At 40.2% G+C, this 23,313-nt stretch overlaps 1 protein-coding gene across 1 annotated transcript in view; it reads right to left on the reverse strand.

Annotated features, from left to right (window-relative positions):
• Nucleotides 1–23,031, reverse strand: part of LOC103923536 (zinc finger CCCH domain-containing protein 6-like) — a 27,989-nt gene extending 4,958 nt beyond the window's left edge. Inside the window, 10 exon segments of the mRNA XM_009331911.1 lie at nt 1–196; nt 826–1,079; nt 1,946–2,055; nt 2,646–2,757; nt 4,264–4,380; nt 6,841–6,962; nt 8,041–8,296; nt 9,341–9,466; nt 10,841–11,021; nt 22,856–23,031. The exon segment at nt 1–196 is cut by the window's left edge and continues 15 nt beyond it. Of these exon segments, the coding sequence (XP_009330186.1) occupies nt 1–196; nt 826–1,079; nt 1,946–2,055; nt 2,646–2,757; nt 4,264–4,380; nt 6,841–6,962; nt 8,041–8,296; nt 9,341–9,466; nt 10,841–11,021; nt 22,856–22,947 (1,566 nt within the window). The 5' untranslated portion in view covers nt 22,948–23,031.
• Nucleotides 23,032–23,313: the final 282 nt, after the last annotated feature.

Consider the following 23,313-nt stretch of genomic DNA (forward strand, 5'->3'; position numbering starts at 1 on the left):
CATTCCTGGGCCTTGAGGCCCTGCGCATGGATGATGTCCGGGAGAACCTGGGTGCATCGGTGGCCCGTTATGTCCTTGTGACATGCCAGGTCCCGGCCCTGGACTTGAACCTGGATTATACATATGCTGAGAATGTGGGTCATTCCCCTGAAACGGTGGCCTTGGTGGTGATGCGCTGTTATAGAAGGTCGGTGGCCTGTAAGCGAAAGAAAATTAGTGAATCAAATTTTGCACCTACAAAGACCAACAGCCTATTGGCTATCTCCTCCCCGTCCTCACTCTTACAGATGTCTGTTCGTACTTAATTTGATCTTAAGTTGGATAAAAATCTGAAAGAAGCAAAATAATTTTCAAAGAGAGTGACTATATACATTACACATGACAGAGCTTGCCTGGAAGTAGAACATTTTTTCAATATTAGCACATGCAGAACTGGACATTTGCTGCAGCTAAGAGTTTTAAACATCCCAAGGCCAACAGTCTCCATCAGGAGTGCCAACTGGCTTCGGTCAAGAAAAAGATAACTATAAAAATAGAGTTTAGAAGAGAATGAACTTTGCTCAACCTGCAAATGGAGATAGGCAAGGCAGGCACAGAGCCAAAACAAGAGCCAGCAGAGTGACCTTCTGGAAGGTCAAGGCTCAGTAAGTTCTCTTCTGTGGAAAGCATTAAATAAGTAAATAATTAGGATAGCCAATATCTGACAGATCATTAACTGAGCAATATACTCAGAAGTACATACTTCTGACAGAAGCGAAGAGCGTTGGTTAAATATTTATGCAGCCATGTTTTAAGGAGAGTTCTACACAAAATTCTAAAACCTACTTTTTTCCAATTTTGTGTGCTAAATCCACAGTAGGCTTCACAACTATTTCAAAGAGAGATGGGATTTTCTTATATTCTCCCGAAGGATCTTGGTAATTTTCTATATCGGACTCAGAAAACGGATATTGCTCTGGCGGGGTTGGCAGAAGTCCAACACCTGGTGGTGGCTTAGGGAGAGGAACTATGCCACGCTTTCTGAGTTCCTCCAGTTCTTTCTCATCTTCATTTTGCGGTTCCTCCTCAGTATTCAAAACCTAGAACAAAGCAATGTAGCAAACACTTCATTAATTTTGCAGTATATGCAATTCAATTTAGTCTTGCGCTTCCCATTTAAATATAATTACCTGCTACAATACTACTATATATTGACATCAAATTCAGATTAATTATAAATCTATTATTACTTGTTCCACAGGACGATGATTCACAGCCAGGAAGAAAACTATTTCTGTAGTCAGAACAGGGCAATTTCACACAAGTCCATTTCCTTCAAACGGTAATTTTAAGGGACGGAAACTGAAGGACTTACTCTAAGATTCATAATGTTTCTAGTGTAAAATTCAGGCCACTGTTCCGTTAAGACCTGTTGTATAGTAACTGGAGAGACACACGAATATCCTACTTAACACAAAGGTCGAGATTTCATGAATCATTCAGAAGAGACACCTCATTCCTTTCTCCACCCTGGGTGCAGAAGTCAGTCAGGTGATATCTAACTTCTAGGCAGCTAAAGGTGGACAACATAAAAGCCACACTTCTTGTTACAGAAGTATGGCTTCCGGAATAAATATGGTGGACAACATAAAAGCCACACTTCTTGTTACAGAGTACACGAAGATTTCCACAGAAAGGGACGCAAAAGAAAGTTCATGGGCAGAAACTTGAGTTGTGAAAATAAACCAGTCTGATATGGCTGAAAAATAACTGAGTAACTGATGGCAAGGGGAATTCCTGGTATTGAACCTGGTCACAGACTTACTGTGCTGAAGAGCAACAGGGAAGCTTAACATCATTACTGTCTAGCATCACACTCCCCGAGAATCCCACGGAAATTTCTAGCAACCTCCCCCCTATTCTTTCTAGCAACAAACCTTGTGTTTACAGACTACGAATTGCTCACCTTATCCAACAGCTCTTTTGTTTCTGCAGTCAGGGGAGCGTGAGAAAATTTGCACTTATCTCCTTGATAGCATTTTGCTCCTGTATGGTAGAACTTGCAAGGGAATTCATGTGAGCAATGTATTAAGGATTCCTAACAAAGGCTGATTTCTAGTTTGCACTGTTTGGCAAGTTTATGAAATTCAGCTGTCAACTATCCTTCAATTCTTCACCAGTACTTAATCTTTCCAAAGCAGTGTATTAAGAATTTTGAAAGCTAACAACCAACTTACCTCCTAGTTCCAGTTAACATTCTACTAATAATTACACTACTGTGGCCTTAACATTATTTTTGACTTGATTCTAAAATTGTGATTAAAAAGACGAAGGTCGCAATTCCGGAATAAAACACAAGTCCTTTACAACAAAACAAGAACAGATCGGGTTTTAGAAGTATGTGGACAAATGCATCTAACTTCAAGGGGTTTTATCTTTTAAAACATTAAAAATCCTTAAAACTGAAAACAAACCAGTAATTTTATACGTATTTTCTCCTCCTAAGTATTTGAGCAGAAAAATAATCATCTTGTAGTAAATCTACATAGCCTTTTGTATAGTCTCTTAAGAAAAGAGATAGCTACACTCTTAAAAATCACTTACATCAGTTAAGAGTAAATATAAACTTTCAGTTTAATTCAAGTATTTATTTTTTTTAAGGATATTGTGCAAATAAATGCAGTTCTCTCCTTTGGTGCAGTAACCCTGTATGTAAAACTTGCAGATTTCCTTTTTCTTTTCAATCTCTGCATCATGATCAAATTTACACTGCTCTCCCTATAAATAAAAAAAAAAAGAAAAAACATTATCAGTCTGAAATGCTGAGTAATTCCATTTCATATTTAAAGAAAAACATCCTCCTTAGCTGAACTTAAACTTTTTTATCTTTACTAACACAGAATTGCATTATAAGCATGTCTCTAAAAACTGTGAATAGGGGGGCCTGGACATAAGAGAAACAATTCCTGAATCGGGATTCAATCAGGAATATACGCAGCAGTCACAGAAAACAAGCTGGCCTTACAGTACCAGTGCTCTTCTCTGTCTCCACCTAGCAATTTGCATTAAAAAGGCATTTAAACAAATACTTTACGGAAATTCTTTTCCATATAAACACTTATGCACTTGACCAGAAAACCTCATTCTGTTTTAAGGGTGTGTGGGAGAACTTAAAGTCCAACAAGCAGAGTATTAAGACTCTTCCATGTAGGAAAAAGAGAGTCCAAATAATATCAAGTTTATATCAACCGTATCATGTTATACATTAGGATTACTTTGCTGGAGAGGTTTTTTGCATTTTTTTTTTTTTACTTATTTTTATGAAAAATACACTAAGTGCTCTTTCAGCCACTTGTTTTAAAACTGAAGGTGGCAGCAAATACTCATCTCACTGAGCATGGCGTACTAAAATATATAAAGGCAGCAACAAATACATTGTTTTCAGTTCCCCCCGGGTTGGGAAAAAAGCGTACTAATTTTCACCTTTACTTTGACCATTTGCAAAAGAAACAGAAAATGTTCTATCTCTAAATACACAGAGGAACCAAATATAAATGACGCACTCACTTATTCGAGAAGCATGGAGTTTTTCTTAAGTGTGTTTTATAACTGACTGAACTAGTCTCACACCAGAGGATTCAACTCCACAGCAGCATAAGCTTCAAAATGAAGCAACAGCAATTTTTTTAATGTAATAAGAGACTGTCTTGCTAGGGCTTTTGCTTGACAGCTGACTGCTCTGAATAGCGTTCTCTTCTTTCTGCTGCCTTCCACTTGCTGGCTGAAGGAAGATGATTCTTTGGTAGGGGAACTATTACTACAACCCCACTTTTTACTTTAGAGAGAGAAATAATTTAGCATAATTAAGCAATTCCTTCAATGTTTCAAAATTAGCAGTAGCACATAAAAGAGAAATAATCTAATACATTCAGAAATCATTGCCTATTTGCAGATTCCATACTTGTAAGATTTGTATATTTACATATGATACACTGTCAGTGTAAGTTTATGATACTATCACAGATGTTTTTACTACATACTAATAAGCAAACACAATAATTTTTAATAGAATTTGTTATAATTCAAAATGTGTAAGAGAAGGGGATATTTTTCCACAAGTACTTCTGTTGGCATTTATCTATAAATATGCAAAACATTAGAAATCAAAACACTGAGTTTCAACATACAGGTTTCCTTTGCATCAGCTGAAGTAAAAAAGAACAGAGCATCTTCTCCCCTTCCTCACACCAAAGACGATGACCGACAGACGCAGTGCATAATTACCTTAATACATCTCCCTTCAAGGAAATATTTACAGATTTGTTTGCCTTTGTGTTCCACTGTATGCTGATTTATGAACTCCTGACTCATATTAACCCATTTCTTCACTGGTTTGCCGTCCTGTAAGAAAAATGAAGGTCCTACTGATGCTTACTTATTAAGCACAGTTGCAAAAATATTAGAGCATACTTGGTGCACTAGTTACCCCAAAATGTGATGAACTACACCATGATTTAAGTTCTTAAAATTATTATACCCACGGCTAAAAGTAAAGGTAAATACACATACTTTTCTTAGCTGCTTTAATAGAGTGTCTTTTTTTATAAATGCAACCAAACCAGATAATTCTTGCAATATAACAGACACAAATAACTTCACTGAGTGGACAGACTATCTCACACTTCGTTTGACGATGCTGGAAAGCAGCGCCGACTCCCGGGCACCCACTACTTCAGGGCCAACCGCCCCCTGACTAAGGGCACCTCTGCAGACAGCCAGGAGTTGAGTAACCATCCAGGCTTCCAGACCACCATCTCAGCCACAGGGCTATACTTTGCCAGTCCTTCCCCTCCACGTGCTTCTCACGCCATTGTTATCTCCAGATTATCTATCTTCCTTTTTTTCCCATTAGAAGAAAAATAACCTGTTTGCTTATACCATGAGGCAAAGCAGAGAGGAAGCACAATTCAATCATGACCTAACACGTAAGAATTATTAGGTACCTGGTGAGGCAAATAATTGTGCCCTCTTATGATGTGATTCCCATGTGGCATCTGCCCTTGAGATAAACTAAAGAAACCGCGGTAAACTCATCTGACTAGAGAGTCTGGGAGAGGTGTTGAGGGGGCCTGGCAGAGCTAGTGAAGTTATGGAAGTAGATGGCCTTCAACAAACTGCTGTCTGTGACACTGCAACAGAGGGCAGCAGAAAATGTCTTCTTTGCAGTGCTAGGTGGCTGCCTACTGATCTGATGATAGAGGGAAAAAGGCTTTTCCGATTTCCCATTTTCACAAAAATGAGCAGGGATCTGACTGCTGAGTAGGAACTTCTGAAACGGAATGGATGTGGTTCTCCACAGTCACCACACTGAATCGTGAGCACACACGATCATCAGCACATCAAGCGTCCGGTCTCATTTTGCTCAGCAAATTAAGCAATGTCACAATTAACACCAAGAATGATTAGCGGATTTTGTTGACATCGAGAAGCAGAAATCTTCGAGCTAGAAATGCTGCTCCTGGATCAGTCAAGATCCATTTTCTACTCTGAACACATTAAATCCAGAGGAATCTCATCTGCTTCAGACAAAGCAGTTTTGAATCCAACACTTGTTTGCGTTAACCTTGAAGAAGAATCATCACATAAACACAATGCTCCAAATCTCTCTGGGAGCACTGCAAACCAGCAACCGTCCCACACTGCAAAGCACTTGAAACAACGGCCTGAGGAAGGTTGAAACGCTCCCACCGTGTCCCTGAGAATTCCAGGGACATCGCTGTGCGGCTCGGAACTCTCGGCAGTTACCCCACCACACCGTGCAGCCCAGCATCTGCATCACAGAATTCATTATTTTGCTGCAGCCAGGAGCCCAGCTTTTTGTTTTCGGCCTCCCAGCCCTGCTGGGACCTGCCTGCAGCTGCCTCCTCGCCTCCACCCTTCCCCACGGCTTGGGAGACGGTGCTGGAGGACAGGGCATGCTCTACAGCAACAGGAAGGAGGAGTCCTGTAAACGAGGCATCGTCCTAACAGATCAAGCGGCTGCCCTTTTCCCTACCACATGCAGGGCAGGGAAAGGAACATCTCATCGGGACCACCCAGGAGCCCCAGAGAGTTAGGCCAGCTGGAGAACACGGGGAAAAATTAACATGGCTGAATTACACATCACCACATTAGCGAGAGGCCAGCCGTGTGCATTCTTGAGCGCAGGAGGGAGGAGAACCACAGACATTTTAGTTGCAGTATACAGATTTAAATATGATTTGGCTTAAAAAATGTTTTTCGGCCATGGATGGATTTGATCCCTTAATCATCAATTTTGTATTGTTTTGCATTTAAATGAAGACTGGAGTGAGACATTTACAAATACCGTGGCAATACCGTACACTATGTTTTCTCCAATTCCTGCGCAAAGAATTACTAAATGAAAACCAAGGTCACGTATATTTCCATTTCCACAGTCACAGCTGTGGAAAGAGAAGGAGAATTCTTCAGGATTCAGACAAAAACTGGCAAATGCCGTGAAGGCGTCCATTTTCTTTGCTGAAAAATCTGAGGTGAACTGGTGGTAGCAAACCAGCTTATTTCAGATAGAGTTAACATTGAAGTTCATGCACCATTCGAAACCAAAGCTCATAAACCACTTTCTGCTAGTTTTTCCTGTTTCCAAGAACAACATGAAAATTATGTATTAGCTCAAGTTATCAATTATACTTTGCACGTCAAGCGTTGGAAAATTCTAGTAGTTTTCTAGATAAGAGAAAGAAAGTTTAAAGATATGTATTTTTAAATACTCTTCTGTTAAAGCAAAGCATCCAGTCATTTGAAGTAACTACATTAGGAATTCAGCTTTAAGTCCAGTACCTCATGAAAGCCATCAGATCCTTTATTGCCCCCTCTTCCCCTTCCGCGATCTTTACGCTTCAATTTCTTTTGCATTCCACGCCCTCGACCAACATTGTAATTATTACCTCTTTGAGAAATACCTGAAAAACAGCAATGACCTCTTTAAATGACCTCAGAAAGTAAAGAAAAATGGTTATCTAGTGACATCGAATACAGACAAATCTAACAAAGTAAACATCTACCTTTTTGCAGTCTGAATTCCTAAATACTATATTGAATCACGAGCTGGCAAGTACGACTACACCGGCCAATTGTAATTCTGTGCAACTGCCTGCTCTTTAAATCAACAGCAGACTGACAAACTGAATATAAAATTCATCTTGTTCAAAGCAGCTTCCCACAATTAGAAGTGCCGACATGTTATTTCTAACCAGCCCAAATACTTGAAACATTCTGTGCCGTTTGGTCACTTTCCGAACACAAAACCAGCCAGGTTTTGTCCTGGTAGAGTCCTGCTGCCCTTATTTTGTGCCTTACTTATATAAGCTCTGTTATGCAAGCGTGCTTGTTTGCACCTTTCATTTGGTGTCTCATCACTTCCTGAAGTGCTCAAGAACACGTTGCTCAAGAGGAATACTTTTCACCAGCATTTGTATCGGCCCAGCTCTGAACGCAAGAAAAGTTGTGAAAAGAAAAATAAAAGGATACTAGCATACTTGTGGGGCGCTCTAATAAAAGTTTTCAGGCACCTATCAACATGTCTAGGTACTTTTTTGTTTTTCTTCCGGGGTCGGGGGGTGTGTGCGCTAAATTAGATTTTGGAACTGACATATTTACATTCCTCCCCCCAGTCAAGTCCCATTTCAGACTTCCATAAACTACCACCAGAAAGTCACTCTACAGCCCTATGATTTCTTACTCAAGCACTTACACAACAAAGATCTTGGCTTTTTCATAGGGTTTTATCTCTTTGTTTACTATGCACACATTACCCAAAACTTGATCTTTTTCTTCAATATATGCATCAGTGTGACCATATGATGTTATTCCTTCATGATGAACAGCATTTGCACCTACTGATGGGAGACTGCAAGCTCATAGGAAAGCCACCGCTGGCAGCTTTCTTCATTCAGCTCTCAAGACAAACATCCTGAAATGATGCATGATACAACTGCTGCCACCATCCATTACTACAGTTAAGGATTCAAATTATCTTACCTTTCTGGATCCCTTTCATCCCCTGTTTTTTCACCGGTTCTTTTGGGAATGGAGGTCCTAAATCAGCACTGGAAGTCTCTTTAGCTTGCCTGTATTGTTTAAGCTGATCAGCAAAATCTTCATCCTTTTCTTCCTCGTTATAATTACCAAAGTTTTCATCACTGTAATGACTGTAGTCGTCGTACTCCTTACTTTTAACATTTTTTTTATGTTGCATTTTCTGTGAACTCATGTAATTTCCTGATACGTGTCCATGCTGTATGAAAGGGATTGCATTGTTCAGAAGCAAACTCAGTATTTCAAAAAATACCCCTCCAAACTGCTCTACAAACCCAACTGTTTTCATCCTGTTTTATTGTCATGCTGTCTACCAGATTTGCACAAACAAGCATTAATAACAAACAGTGAAAATCGGTTATTTAGTAAAAACTAGTACTTTTGATTCTGAATGCATCAAAACAGGAAGAAAGGACAAAAAAAGAACAGCATCAGCATCTATACTCCAGAAAACTTTTCAGTGGGGTTGACAAAGCATTTTAACGTATGCCGTTCTAAGTGTCCTAAGTGCTACTTAAATGAACTATGATTAAATTAATTTTTTTCCTTTCACGATCTCCATACCCCAACAATCTTGGACACAGATGAAACAACCTGTCCCGCCTCTGCCAGTCAGGATGAAATACTGCTTATCGCCACTCCTAAGCCAGCACTGTCCCTTCTCCCATTTCTGCAGACAGGATCTTCAGTTTGTTAATAAATTCGGCTGGCTTAGAGGTTTCTGGAATGGTTTCAGGCTAAAAGGGAAGTCTCCTCTCCTCTCAAGCACCAGAGTTTCATCAACCCTCTAGCTGCTCTATCGCAGCTTTAGAGAACGGCATTCTATCCCACCCAGTGGTCTCAGGAGGGCTATCGAGCTGCACAGACTGAGAAAAGCCAGGACAAATTGAACTATCAGAAAGCAGAATCAACTCTAGATATTTAAAGGGGGCTTCTCAAGAAGTGTTTCCTCTTCGTACCATCTAAATCCAATGCAGGCAGTAATAAAGATAGCTCAATTGTTGCCGGATGGAGGAAAAAATAGTACCAGGCTTCTTTACACCACCTGCATACATTCATGCCACAGATAACGCTTTACATTTGGAACTCTGCCCAAGGAGATGAGAACTAGATGTGTTTCCTGAAATCTGTGAGAATGGGCACTGTGATCAAGTCAGCCTTCAAAAACCGCATCATTTACATTTGCGTTTTCTAAATCACATCTAAAATAAAGACATGAGAAATCAGTTTAAAAAAATACTACCTGACTGAATGAAGAATCATAATCTCTGTATGAAGAGCTGCTACTCTTTTTATGTGGTCTTTCTGTACGCTCAATATCAGAGTCATGGCTGTAGTCTGAACTGTCATCACTGGAAGGGGAGTTATGCTGAAAAAAAGAAGAAAATAGCGCTCTCAGACGTTGTTATGTAATTCCCCATCTAACTGGTCTGTTGTACACGAACTTAAAGGAAGCATTAGCCCAATAAATAAATGAAAGTATTTTCGTAACTCTCACAAACCTCTGCCTTCAGGGGGAAGCTAAAGAAAGCACACTCTTTGATGACCCACTCTTTTTATCAGAGAAAGAGATCTGATCTGACGAGGCTTCCGAACATAAACATTGAGGGCTATGTGGTTTCTCTGGGTTATATCAGCTTCCTACGGGTCTCTCTGAGCCCTGCTTCTTTGCGACATAGCAGGGATGCTGCTGGAAGGCTAACAAATCTGGGAGATGGCTAGAAACTTGCACAGGACCATAGAAATGATTAGCATCCTGTCATTTTCTGCGGGGAGAAAACTCAGCGTTACTTCATTACAAGTGTTTTATTTAGATGTATTGTTTGGCAGAAAATTTAGAGGGGCAACCACACGAGAATACTGTATTTCTGCAATTTTTAGAAAAGGACTGTCAGGTTTAATTGTCTAGGTTAAAATTTTGTGAATCTCTTGCATTTCTTTAAGTTGATTAAAATATATATTAGAAACATTATCTTAACGAACTTTACTGAAGAATTCATTTAACTAGCCTAAATCTTCTTTCCATAAATATGACAATTAGCACAAAAAGTGGAATTGATACATTTACATTTTGCCTCTTACCCTGAAAAACTTTCACTCACTGTGGTTCAGCTACCATTATCGTTGTCAGTGGCCAGTGCTTAACTTACACCAGTGCTTAAGATTTAAAGAATTTAAGAAGTGGTTTAACACTTCGGCCTTTCACGTCAGAACTACCACAACGGCTGACAATGGCAGAGAGTAAAATGTTCATAAATGTATTCTGTAAACTGCTATTAAAAGAAATACTGAAATAAATAAGCATCCAATGAAGATGTGTATCACAAATAACACAGTTACACCCGCAATCTGATTTTTGTACTTCTTTTAAATATAAACAGATGAAAACCAAGTTTATGAAAATGCATTCAGGCAAAGCCAACAAGCAAGTTTCCAAACTATCATTTGAAATGTTCTATGACTGGATTATTTAATGATTTATTGTCTCTTACCCCACATAAACTGTCACTGAAATGTGTGAATATGCACTTCCATGTGTTGAAAATCTATTTAAACAAATTCTTTAATATTAAAGTGCATTGGTAAGATAGGAATCCCAAAACTTGCCCTCCGAGACGAAAGATTGCCTAAATAGTAATAAAACCATTTTAGTTTACTTTTCTAATTCCCTGGATTCTTGTCTAAACCTGGAAACCTGGAATTAAAATAAGCACCTCCAATACTGTGGTTTGCATTTCCTAACCTTATGCTTATCCCGTCTTCTCCTTTTTGATTTTTTCTTTTCTTTTTCTTTTTTGCGTTTCTTCCGTGATTTTCTATGTCCTTTTTCATTTTTCTGCTTATCATCACCTTTTGTACCATGTTCTTTCACATCTTCATATGCTGCATCATCTATTTCACCATCTTCCAGCTCTCCATCTTCTCTGTAGGAGGAAAATATCAGTACAATAAAATTACATGTTATCATCCACCTCATCTGTCCAACAGCACAGTAAAAACAAACACACCCAGTATTTCTTTCCACCAGCTACATTTTTATACACGTGCATATACTTTTTAATACATGTAACACTCCAAGACCTATTAGGATTTTAGAATTTTCTTTTCAAGAAAAACAGAATGCAAACCGTTAAACGGCCTTAAATTGTACCGCAAAATTAAAAAGTTTAAAAACTATGGTTTTTTTTCCTTCTCAGAACAAAGGTCTTGTCTTCTTACATAGTTTTCTCCAACCTAGATAAAAAAAACCTGCTTCAATATACAGCACTGTTGCCCTTAAACACATTTCAAACCGAAGAGGTAGTTTAACCATTTCTAGAAATACTTCTACTACAATGCTATTACATGCCTTTATGATGCTGTATTTGCAGAACAGATGTGATCAAACTTAAAGGCAATTAAAACTCTCTGAAAACCACAGAGCTGAAGAGTAGCAATAATGAAAAGAAGTAGTTGGGCACTGCAGGAAAAAGAATGCATAGTAATACAAACACATTTCCTTCAACACACCAGCTCCTGGAACTAAAGACGGGTCTGCAGTATCTAGGGTGTAATGGCCAAAGTCATGAGCAATCCGAAAAAGGAGAATTAATTTAGCTGTTAAGTGGATTCTTCAAAAGAAATTAGTAGTAGTAGTTGACAAGAAAGGAGTAGTCAACAGTTGAATTTCATTTGCTAGAATCTAAAAACTGACAGAAACCAGACATTTGATGATGCTATTTTTCTAAGCTACCCAGGGTGGTTTTTCTCTTTTTAAAATTTGTAACATTGACATTTGTAGGGGGTTGTTTCATACATCAATAAATACTGCAAATAGAACAATATGCATGTGAATGTAACCTGCATATGAATGTGACTGTCTCAAAAAACTTTAAATTGGAGTAACACCAAAGGATGATTAAAAAAAAAAAAACAAACCAAAATCCAACACAGCACTTGTAGACTAAATAACAGAAAGGCTTGTGCTTATCTCCATCAGTAAGGGAAAAAAGTTTCTATGATTACGCAAGACTTTAAATAAAGTTTTGTCTACTGACCCAAATAATAACAGCCCTGAAAATATTTTGCAATGAAAGAAACATTTTGACAAAACACCAGCTAACCTATTTCTCACCCCTATTTCAGACACTGTTGAAGCAATCTCAACGCCCCTTCTACTATTTGGTATTTGCTCGGGTTTGGTTGTGGAAGAATTTACTGCTTTTAAACATTTATAATTGGCTCTATATAATTATTTCTACATTACCACTGCTTCAGGAATTCAGCCTTTGCAGGCATCGTGGAACCTTACAGACACTCAGTCCTGAATTTTCACGTGGAGATTGCTTGAAAATGCCATCAGTCCTATGCTGTCTGAAACCCTCACTCCATGAATGTACCAGACTGAGCAGGTGGGGGGGAGCAGCAAGGGGAGAAGTCTGTAGCTACTAGAAAACTATATTAAAAAAAAAAGCAAACAAAAAAAACCAAAACAAACCCTAAAACAAGACCAAACTAGTGCTGGGGGCAGTAGAAGGTATTAGGACATAAGTAGTAATTAGGCTCTATTAAATTGCCTTACAATTTGTCCACCTCAGTCCTGTATTCACAACGCATTAGCTAACCTGATGGTCAACTCTGTCTACTTCAAGGGACTGCGAATGCTAGGAAGGGGGAAGAACTCACCAGGAAGCGTAAGACCCGAGTCTCCACAGTAAAAAAACAGCGGTTAAGAAGTTAGAAGCAACCCAAAGTTCCGACTTTTTGTAAGAAGAGTAAATGGATATGCCAGGGAGAAGGGGAGAAGACATGACTGCTGTATTGTCACCTCGTATGTCCTGGAACCTCTTAGAACTAAATACTCTTAACAACCACGATGCAAAAAAAGAGGGTGGGGGGAAAAAAAAAACCCAAACAACAAACCAAAGCAACAAAACATCAAGATATGATTATAGATCACTAACCAGCCAAAAAAACAGAAGGAAAAAAACCCACATTCAGATTATCGACTCGCATAAAGGCTTTGGAGAAAAATTAAGGAAATCCATCAATTTCAAGGTACCACCTCTTCACCTTTAATTCTCAACTATTGGTGAGATCGTACAGCGTATCTACAGCAACTGCGACACTTTCCTATCACCTCGAGGCAGCCCACTGCAACCACGTAAAGACAAGTTATATACATCCAAGCCTCATGAAGATGCTTCGCTGTATTACGTGATCGAGAAGGGGACTCGAAGAACATTTCTAAGCAATGCACAAGGGCAGCTAGCCTATCTAGCGATTGAAAAAAGTACTCTGGAATACGGGAGAAAATAATCTTCTAGACAAGTACTGAAGATAGTTTTGTTTTGCTAAGCAGCGTGGAGTAGCAGGACTGGAAAGAAGGGAAGTTCATAAGAAGGTTTCGAATGTCAAAATATTAAAAAGTGGGCATAAAAAGACAGATTTAATCTGATTAGAAGATTCTGCTGCAGAAGGTGTCATTTAAAGACCATCATTCATATTGATTGGCATTAAAAGAAAGTTCATGGCAGGCAGTGAATGAACTTGGAGGACTTACTGCCACAGGCAGTTGTTGAAGCAGACAGCAGCAGCCGCAGAAAGGGACTGGGCAAATTCACAGAAAACAAGCCCGTTAAAGGCATGGCTGTTCCCTCCAACACACTGAATACAGCCACGGAGGCTAGGAAAACAAAAGGGAACTTAGAAAGAAGGTAAGAAAAACCGCTCAACTGCTATGTCTTAAGTTTAGCTACACTGCAAATGCAGTCGTCACTGGTTTTGCTTATGGCCTTAAACATTTACTGGGACACGTTTTGAAAAGGACATTATTTTTTAGTGCAAATATAAAACAATAGGAAGCTATGAAGTCAAAGTTAGCTTTTGAAGAAGTAACGGAAATTAATAATAATAAAAGTATGCCCACTACCAAGTGGGCACCAAACATGAAGTAGAGAAGCAGCTTCAGAACCCATTTTTATGTGGTTTTTTCAAGGTGCTCATAGAGATCTGCTCATGCACAATCCTTGCACTGCCTCGTGAAGGAGAACGTAACACCAAGATACTCCCATACTTAAGAAGAGATAAAGGATCTTCAGACTATATACCCCAAGCATAAAATAAATCCTGTCTTCAAACACCGGTGTCCATTATCTCCAGCATTCCCCGACAAACTCTGAAGTACCTCCTGTAATACCCCAAGAAAGCATTTGTCACATCTTTCCAGGAGATACTTGATTAATAAAGTGTGCCTAATGAAACTGAAATGCAAATATTTATGAAACACCTGCAGCTATTAGAAAAAACAATATTTCATATTTTGACAACGTGAGCTAAACTCACTCTCTCAAGGACGTCTACTCAATTAAAATATCCTCTCAAGTAAAATGCCTACTGAAAATGCTCTTTGGGAAATAAGGTATTTACCAGTTACCCGTTCCTTTGGGAACTGCTCTGCTGTCATATATTTACACTCTGGGATGCATCCAGGACTCAAATAACTCTCTAGGTAAAACAATCGGGCAGAGTCTCAGTAATACTATCATCTGGATTGCACTTCAAAGGTAAGGTTACAAAAGTCCTCTAATCCCCAAATGCCTAAATTCTTTCCACAACGTCCTAGAATTTTCCAAGCATTGAACTTCAAGAATGTAAAAAAAAAAAAACCCAACCAAAAAAAACCCCACAAACCAAAAAAGACCAGATAAGTATGATTTGAAAAGATAATGGTCAAAAATGTGCAATTTCTTGGAAATAATTTAATTATACTTCAAAGAAAGTTTAAAGGAAGTGATAGGGCAGAAATTACCGTCCGTTTTATAGGCTTTTTTCCCCCCCATTTAAAATCCAAACTGGAGCAGTACGCTAGAAAGTGAGTGCAGAACCTACCCGTTTTAGAAGTTCACTTCCTAATTTTATTCCACAGACTTGGCTATAGCAAGCAGCTTTGGGAAGGGCTTTCAGCCATGTGAGCCAAGACTACCTCCTTTTCCACTATGAGTAATAACAGTCAACAAACAGACGTGGTCTGGAAAAAACACAGCTAGCGGATGATTTTCTAGGAGATGGGTCCGAGTGTTAGGTTGCTTTCCCTTTGGCATCATCTGCAGTAAACAAATCACAACACTGATCTAACAAGAGAGAGTACGAACTTCTGTTTTGCAAAGTACAGCTTCCTGCTTAGAGAATATCTCAGTATGTTTCTGTTATTGCTGGAAACGCCTGACACACAAACCCCAAAATTTTCTCGATCTAGAAAAGCAAGGAGGTATAATTTTGTTGCCTTTTTCAAGATTCACTTCTCTTTCGACTACCCTACCCCACAAAACAATACACCACAAAAACAACCTTCACTGAAATAATGCCAACAAGCTGTGGGGGGAACAGTTTACGATGCCTACACAACACATACCGCGGGAGTCAAAAAGACAGCCTCTGCGCTGAAGGAACAAACACTGGCAATTCTTAACCTCTGCCACGTGCCATTTTCTTGGGTTCTACACTTGTATTCGCGAAGGCTGAACTAAATCTGATGCATCTTCAGATTAACAGAATTAACAGAAGTTAATCCCTGACCTATTACAGCGCAGACCTGCAGTATAAATCTCCGTCACAGAAAACCGCAAAAGAGGTTCCTCACCTCTAACCAGAGATCTCAGCTAGCATTACCAAGCCCTTCCCATCCTAGTGCATTTCAAGTCCTTCTGGAAGAGAAACAAAAGCATCTTCATTAAATACCCAGTTTAAGTTGCTTAGAGGTGTTTGGCTACCGCTGCCTGACCTACTGGAACTCCTTCATAAGGAGCCCTGGATGACTTCAATGATTAAAACAAGTTGCCATATGGCACTACTGTTTCCTCATAACCCATGGGACAGCAAATGCAACCTTGCAATCCAGAACACAGGAGACGCAAAATTAAATAACATCACCTAGGCTCTACGAGCTAAACAAATCCTAACTAAACAAAAGGCAGCATACTGGCCATGATCTTTCCTATGAGCCCCTGTGCAAGGACCAGCTACACACAGAAAAAATCTGGTTCATCCTGAAATCCGAAAGAACCAAAATCGCCGATGGATCACTCCCTCTTCCACAATCTCCAGATACTCGGAGCTTGATGGGTATGTGAAAACAGAACCATAAAGCGTTTCCGCTGTCCCGAGTGTATTTCTAGAGCATCTCCAAAATGGATTAGAAAGGCACAGAAGCCAAATTATTTTTCAGGGAGAATCAGTCTGGTGAAATCATTGAAAGAGCAGTTATGCAAATATTTGGTTAGGGAAAATAGACATTCACACATAAAGTTACGCACCATTACTTTCGTGTTTACAGTTTAATTTCTAACATTCAAACTCGGCTTTAACTTACCTTTCTTGCCCTTAGTCCGAGTCATTTTTAAAAATAGCATTCTTTATGTTCAAAGAAGATTTACAACTCAAGCTCCTTAAGTCCAAGATACAAAAACGAGATGCATTTTTCTCACTGCACTGAAGATTGTAGCTCTGAAATATTTTTAAGAAAACTAAAAGGGTTTTCCCTGTGGGGCTGTTTTTCCAATCTTCCTGACAGAAGTACTTAGCATACTTGCAGATACAGCAGGTGCTACACAAGAATCATGCTTCTGTATATTTTAAGAACTTACATGAACGAAATCGTACAACCAAAACGTGAATCTCTATGATCAAACATTATTTTCTGTTAAGTCCATTTTTGGTAGGTTTGTGTCACAGGTGAGGAAAGGTCTCATTTAAAGATAATTACATTTTGGTTTACAATATGATGGTTTTTTACTTTATTTATTAGACTAAGCCTTAAAGAGAATATAAATAGCCAAGAGCTTCCGAAGCATTACCAAGAATAGAAAAAGTATATAGTAGATGAAAATTAAAGGCTGCAAACATCTCCCTTTTACTTCTTGACACAGAGATTTGCTGCAGAGAAAGGACGCAGCAACAAGGATGCAAACTTTATACATGAGCAAGAACTCTAACACATTAAGTAATTATTTTTAAGAAGCTACTAATTTCTGGTGATAACTGAATATTACTGTCCAAAAGTAAAATAAAATCTATGTCTTCCTAAAGTGAGTGCATTGTTAAACCTTAGCCTCTTTTTTTCTGCCATTAGTTCTAGAAGAGATAGGTTATCAGAAAACACCCAGGATGTCCAAAACCTCATCTTCTCATATAGAAACAGTACATTAACAGCTCTTAATTTACAGGGGCTGATAACAGCATTGTACACCTGTTCTGCTGACCTCTGAATATCTGTGATAAGGACATATAATGCAGGAGAGAGAGTTTAAACTGATGGGAAACTACCCGAGTGTTTTTGACACTGTTCTAGACTTATTTAGTGAAAAAGCCTTCCACCCCTCCCGGATATTCTGCCTCCTTAGTTTCCTTTGGGCGTGTTTTTCTTAGTACCCCAAAGTAGATTTCTCCCTCAGCCCCTCTATTCCAGCTTCTCATACACTCCTGCTGCTTCGTATAACCCTCCTGCACATATTTTCCACACCCAATGCACCTAGAAAAACATGGTGCTACGCAGCACTCGTGACTGCACAGACGTACACGGCTATCACTTCTCATCATTACATGCTTGCTTTCTGCCCTGTTCACTACCACGCAGTGAACCCGCAATACTCTCGCAGGGAAGATTTTGTTTTTATAAAATTATGAAGAGCACAATAACGCAGATGCAATTCAATGACATGAAAATTACGTGTCTAAAGTAAGATCTTAGAGGGCTAAAATTCACAAAATTAATTTGTCCTAGCACGCTGCTACACTACAGAATTTATTCATAAGGAAAAGAAGTACAAAACTAGTAGATGTTGTTGCAGTTAACACAGCAAGCCAGTGTCTAACTAGAACTGGCACTGGCTTCTTTGACAATGTTACGCAGGTCACTTACGGCACTTTTCAGCTGCCCGTTAGTTTTGACCACTCTGCAAACGTGAAGTTATTTTAATCTACAGCCAGGCAGTGACATTGCATCACGAAAAGTTACAGACCAGATTGCTTGGGTTTTTTAACCTCTGTTTGGCTTTTATCCTCAGGGCTGGCTTTAACAGATACTGTGTTCCCATAAAATGGGGGAAAGAAACAAGACAGGCAGCCAAAAAATAGCTTCCTGTGGTGGTACTGGAGGCCAACGAGCAACTTCTGGAAAGCCCACCTTCTCACCCTGCCGCCTAACCATCTCCAGTCTCTGGGGTTTATTACTGTAGAATAAATTACAGAAATTCAGAGAGACCACCTCCTCCTCCCCAGGAGGACGAGGAGTAGCAGCTATGACAGCCAGCTGCATTTTTGCCACTCCTGCAATGTTTGCTGGATGGCACGCAAGCCTCGTTTGCCCACAGGGCGTATTTGGGAGTGATTATCTCTTCAGTTCCTGTTTTCCTAATGTCAAGGCAAGTTTTGAAATCATGCTCAAAAACAATAAATCACTAGAAGACTGCATTCAGTGATCACAAACAATTTCAACTTAACATGAACACATTCTTTGGTGGTTAACTATTACTAAAAATAAAAAAATCTCTAAAAACAGCTGTAAGCAAACATTTTCAAACTAAATTATGCACCCGCGGACAGAGGGCATTAAAACACCAGGTAGAATAAAAGAGACGCATTTAAGTCGTCAAGTTTATCTAAAGATGGATAGTAGCCGTATGGCAAGGGAGACTGGGAGAGCAGTCAGGCTGGACAATAGCAGCTGCGGATTAGAGGAGGTCTTTAGCCCTTCTGCTCCACAAACGCTCCCCTGATCTGTAACGCTATGGTGCTTCACAGAGCTGAGGAGCCAGGAGCGGGCAGATGGAGACAAGGCGCGGGCAGAGCCGCCTGCAATGTTGTGTTGACTAAGCAGTAACGGAGAAAACGTACAACTAAGGTATATAATACAGATTTCAATTTGCTGTTACTCGTCTTGGTTACAACCCGCCACTTGCATTTTTCCCTTTACTTGCCACCGGCTGCAATTTAGCAGAGCAGGTCTCCATTACGGTGAGCCAGACAGACCTGTTAGAGCAGCAGAGCGTAAATCATGCTGGCCAAGGACAAGAGTGCAAAACTGGTACACTGAAAGGGAGCAGGCGATTCCTAAGACAGCTGGAAGAGGAAACCGGGAAAATAAAATAAAAGCAAAGGGGTGGCTGGGTGGAGCCTCTATTCACCTGGCTCATCTGGACGTACACCAGGCACACATAGCTGGTGAAGGAGAGGCTTTGGAAGAACACTTCAGCTGTGCTTCGTAAAACTCCAATCAGTTTATCTTGAGGAAGAAAGTGACTGTACCAACTTCCTTTTAAACTGTAAAAATTGTATCAAATACACAATGAAAAAGTGTACAATGAGGAGCAGCATGGTCCTCGGGAAAAGGAACCTGAAACGCAACAGACAAGCCCGGCTTTGAAGTAGCGTTTCCAAACATCCTCTGCAAAAAATCAGGACAATTTTCTAAAGAAACTTTGCACAGGCCACTCGGGTGTCTGTCGGAGAGCCGTCTCTAACGTAGAATTTCCTTTGTTGTACCATAAGCACGCAAAAAGGGGCCTGACACTTACACTTGCAATGCAGCTCGTAAGACCATACTGGCTACAGAAGCATTACTTGCACCTCCGTGGTCTGTGAGTTAGCATCTCAATGTTGCGACCTATCATTAGGTCACTGCTATTTTTACAGCAGATGACGGTATAAGAGATCTCCAAGTCTGGAGATTAAATGACAATAAAGCAGAGGTAGCCAACAGAAAGTATCAGTACCAACCTGACGTTTTAGATTTTAAAAATAAATGAACTCAGGGCTATTTTCTAAAGTTCCTGGCAATTGTAAATCTGGCACCGATTTCAAATGCAGAACCAGCTGTAGCAAACAAGCCCTCCTCAAGCCCGTAACAGCTCACTATTAGTCAGAAAATCAAAGTCTACAGAAGTCTGCGTGAGGACTGACTTCTTTTATATTTGTGACAAGAGTTAAGTTCTCTTAGGCAGGTACATTCATCGACAGCATGATGTATAGGTGGGACAATGCCTGCAAAACAGAGTTTAAAAGAAACATGAAGCGCCCGGTCCTGCAGATCATGCTAACAGCAACCACAAACTATCACAAGTAATCAGACCTTGCTGACCTCCGGAAGAGAGCGGTAACTTGCACGTTTACACACATTTGTGTATTTATTTGCTGTAACTGAGTTTGCCTGCACCCTGCTTTGGACTTCTTTCTTACCCTATCAAACACTACCTACATAACAAGCAATCCCTAATAAAACCCAACCTTACAGGAAAAACTTTAAAAAGACACCTGTGTGTATAGAACGTCTCAAATACTTCATCAAAGAGAACGTCTCCACAATGAGTTAACTAAAAATATTTAAAGAATGAGAAACCTTCCTCACTTAATCAGCTGTCCCATCTATAAACCAAGAGAACAAAGACTCTGGATTAAAACAATCTTCCAACTTCGAATATTCAGAGTGTGGACAGACAACATTTTTTTACTGTTTTCTACTGCTCAAAAACACTAACCAACTTCTTTATAATTCTACAGATCAGTTCAAAACCGAACTGTTAACAGAAACGCTATTAATTTATGCTGCACAAACTGATCTAATCTGTTAAATTATTTCAGCAGCTTCCTATTACGGGCTGCACCTACGGTGAACTAGTCCTACTGAGCTACCAATGCAGTAAAAAATGGGATTGCAAGATAAAACGTACTGAAACTAGATGTGTTAATTTTAAAATGCCAAACTAGTATTACAGTGAGACACCAATTCAAGGTAACTCGGCATACGAGTGTATCAGGTACTCGCATCTTTCCTATAGAACTTACAACTGGCTTTTCAACTGACTACAACGGAGACAGGACAAAATCAATTAAGTGCTAAAAATCATTCATAGTTAAAGCTGTGCTGCCCCTCCCCCCGGCGAGTCGACCATGTTTTCTGTGGACGGGAAAGACCCAGTTTCGCTTTAGGCCTTCCCAGTCACCAGCTGGTAGGGAAATCTTTACAAACTTCAGGAGGTTAAAATACTACATTTTGACAGGATTACATTTGCACACCTAATATAATACAAAGACTTATACTTGGGGCTTTTTTTTTTTCTTTTAACAACGCTCTAGGTGTACTAAGAATACACTTCACTATACATGTCTCAGACCAGAGGGGAGAAGTTTTATAGAAGTCTTGTTTACAAAAAAAGTATTATTCAACAGGTAAATGTGTTTATTGTTAGTCTTCTGATATTAAAACGTTATAAAGCAATGTTTATAAATTAACCAGTATTAAAAGCACATTAGACTATTAGGTAGTACTTATTTATTCTATTTCATAATTTACCAGTGTAACAACAGGCGTACTGGTGAGAACAGCTGGTTAGAGGAACTCTACTTGTCAACATCGCATGAGTAACTCCAAGTTAGAAAAACTACGCTTCCAGCAGAACAGTGGGTAACTTGGGCTTGTCCTCAAAGAGGACTTTATTTTCAATCCCTGAAACAGTAAAAAGTCAGACTTACTAACTCCAGGAACTCTTAAAACACTTCGCCTGCTACTTGCTGCACAGTTTTAATAAGTAGTTACGCCCTGTCTTCAGCAATCCCAGTGGATTACTAGTTTGCTTTTTACACAGCACTCTTTTTGGAACATACAGCATGACACAACTTAAAACTATTTCACAATTAAAAGCAGGAAGGTGAAAACAAGAATCAGCAGCTCTGGGGTCTGCCCTGAACCTGTCACTAAATCACAGTATGATTTTTGGACCAGTCAGTCAGCTCGTGCGGCCCTCCACTTCCCAATTTGTAACACAGAATTAGTGACTCTTTCTCCAGCGAGGGAACGGTTACGTTCGCTCACGAGCCCGTTTTTTTCCCCAGTGTTTTTCAGTCCTCTGAAGCAAGCACCAAGCACGGTTGCGGAGCTGTGTGGGGAGGACAGACTGAAGCCCGGCTGTCGAAAACCAGCATTTTTAACTCCTGCAGTTGTGTCACAAATGCTCTGAGTAGATGCAGACTGAAGGACTGGTAGCTGTCACCCTGGCATAGTATTTTTGGAACTAGTTAGGAAGGCCAGGGCTGCCTGGAGAAAGGATTTGAATTTCCAGCAGCTGCAGGAGAGAAAGGGAGGGAGGAACAGAGGTCCTTTCACCAGGAACAGGACTCTGGTTTTCTGCGCATGGGGATTGAGAGGTGGCAAAGATAACGTCAGTCAGACCTTAATCTGCATAAAAAAAGATCCAGTTAAATGTGTAAGGTGTAATCTGGCAAGAAAATGACGTTAAATATGGATCTAGTGAGAGATTCTTGTATGAACAAAAACAACAACAACAAAAAAAAAACCCTCAAAGCACCCTTTCCTACCTGACTAGCAGCGCCAGGGCAAGGGAGAAAAAGAACAATGGTGACATTCAACAGACACCCGCTGGAAAGTGCAATTTATGGAAAGAAATGGAAAACAGTCCCCCTTCCCAGCCAGAATAAATAAATGAAGATGTAAAATGCATGCATTCCAAAAAATAAAACCCTACTAATAATGCACTTCTAATTCAGTGACACCCCCCCTCCCCACCTTGCATTCCCCCACCACCACCCCAGTCCTCACCCCGGTCTTCCAGCCTGAAGGTGACCTGCCCCCACAAAAACATCGTTAACCCCCTAGGCACATTAACACACAGCATCATCATCATCATCATCATCATTATCAGCATCATCATCACCCCACTAGTATCACCATTATGAGAAGCGGAGAGAGAGAAGAATGTTACTCGACCTTTCGTCCCCTGCATGTTGCCTGTCAGAGTCGGGCATGTTTGGGTCAAGAACTGGGTTTGGGGGTTTGGAGAACAGGCTTTCAAAGGCCATTGTGCTGGCTGTGGTGTGGTGAGGAGGAGGAGGGAGGTGGAGGAAGGCAGGACACTGCCGCTGCCCGTGGTGCGGAGGGAGGAGGAGGAGGTGGCGGCGGCGGCGGCGGCGCGGCGAGCCGCGCTGGGGGCGGCGGCGGGGGGGGGGGGGGGGGGGGGGGGGGGGGGCGAGGTCAAGTTCTACAATCAGCACGTTTCGAAACTCTTTCGACAAATTGCGTAGCGGCTCACATTCGGAGCACCAAGCTACTGCCGTTATTGCTAAGAAGGAGCAGGTGGTTGTCTACTGTTCCAGAAGGAAGGAAAAGCAAACAGCAACGGTACTCCCGTAACCTTAATTCTACCTGTATTAACGCGGTATATAGTC

Source organism: Pygoscelis adeliae, unplaced genomic scaffold (assembly GCF_000699105.1).
Source record: "Pygoscelis adeliae isolate BGI_AS28 unplaced genomic scaffold, ASM69910v1 Scaffold299, whole genome shotgun sequence".
Classification (NCBI taxonomy): Eukaryota; Metazoa; Chordata; class Aves; order Sphenisciformes; family Spheniscidae; genus Pygoscelis; species Pygoscelis adeliae.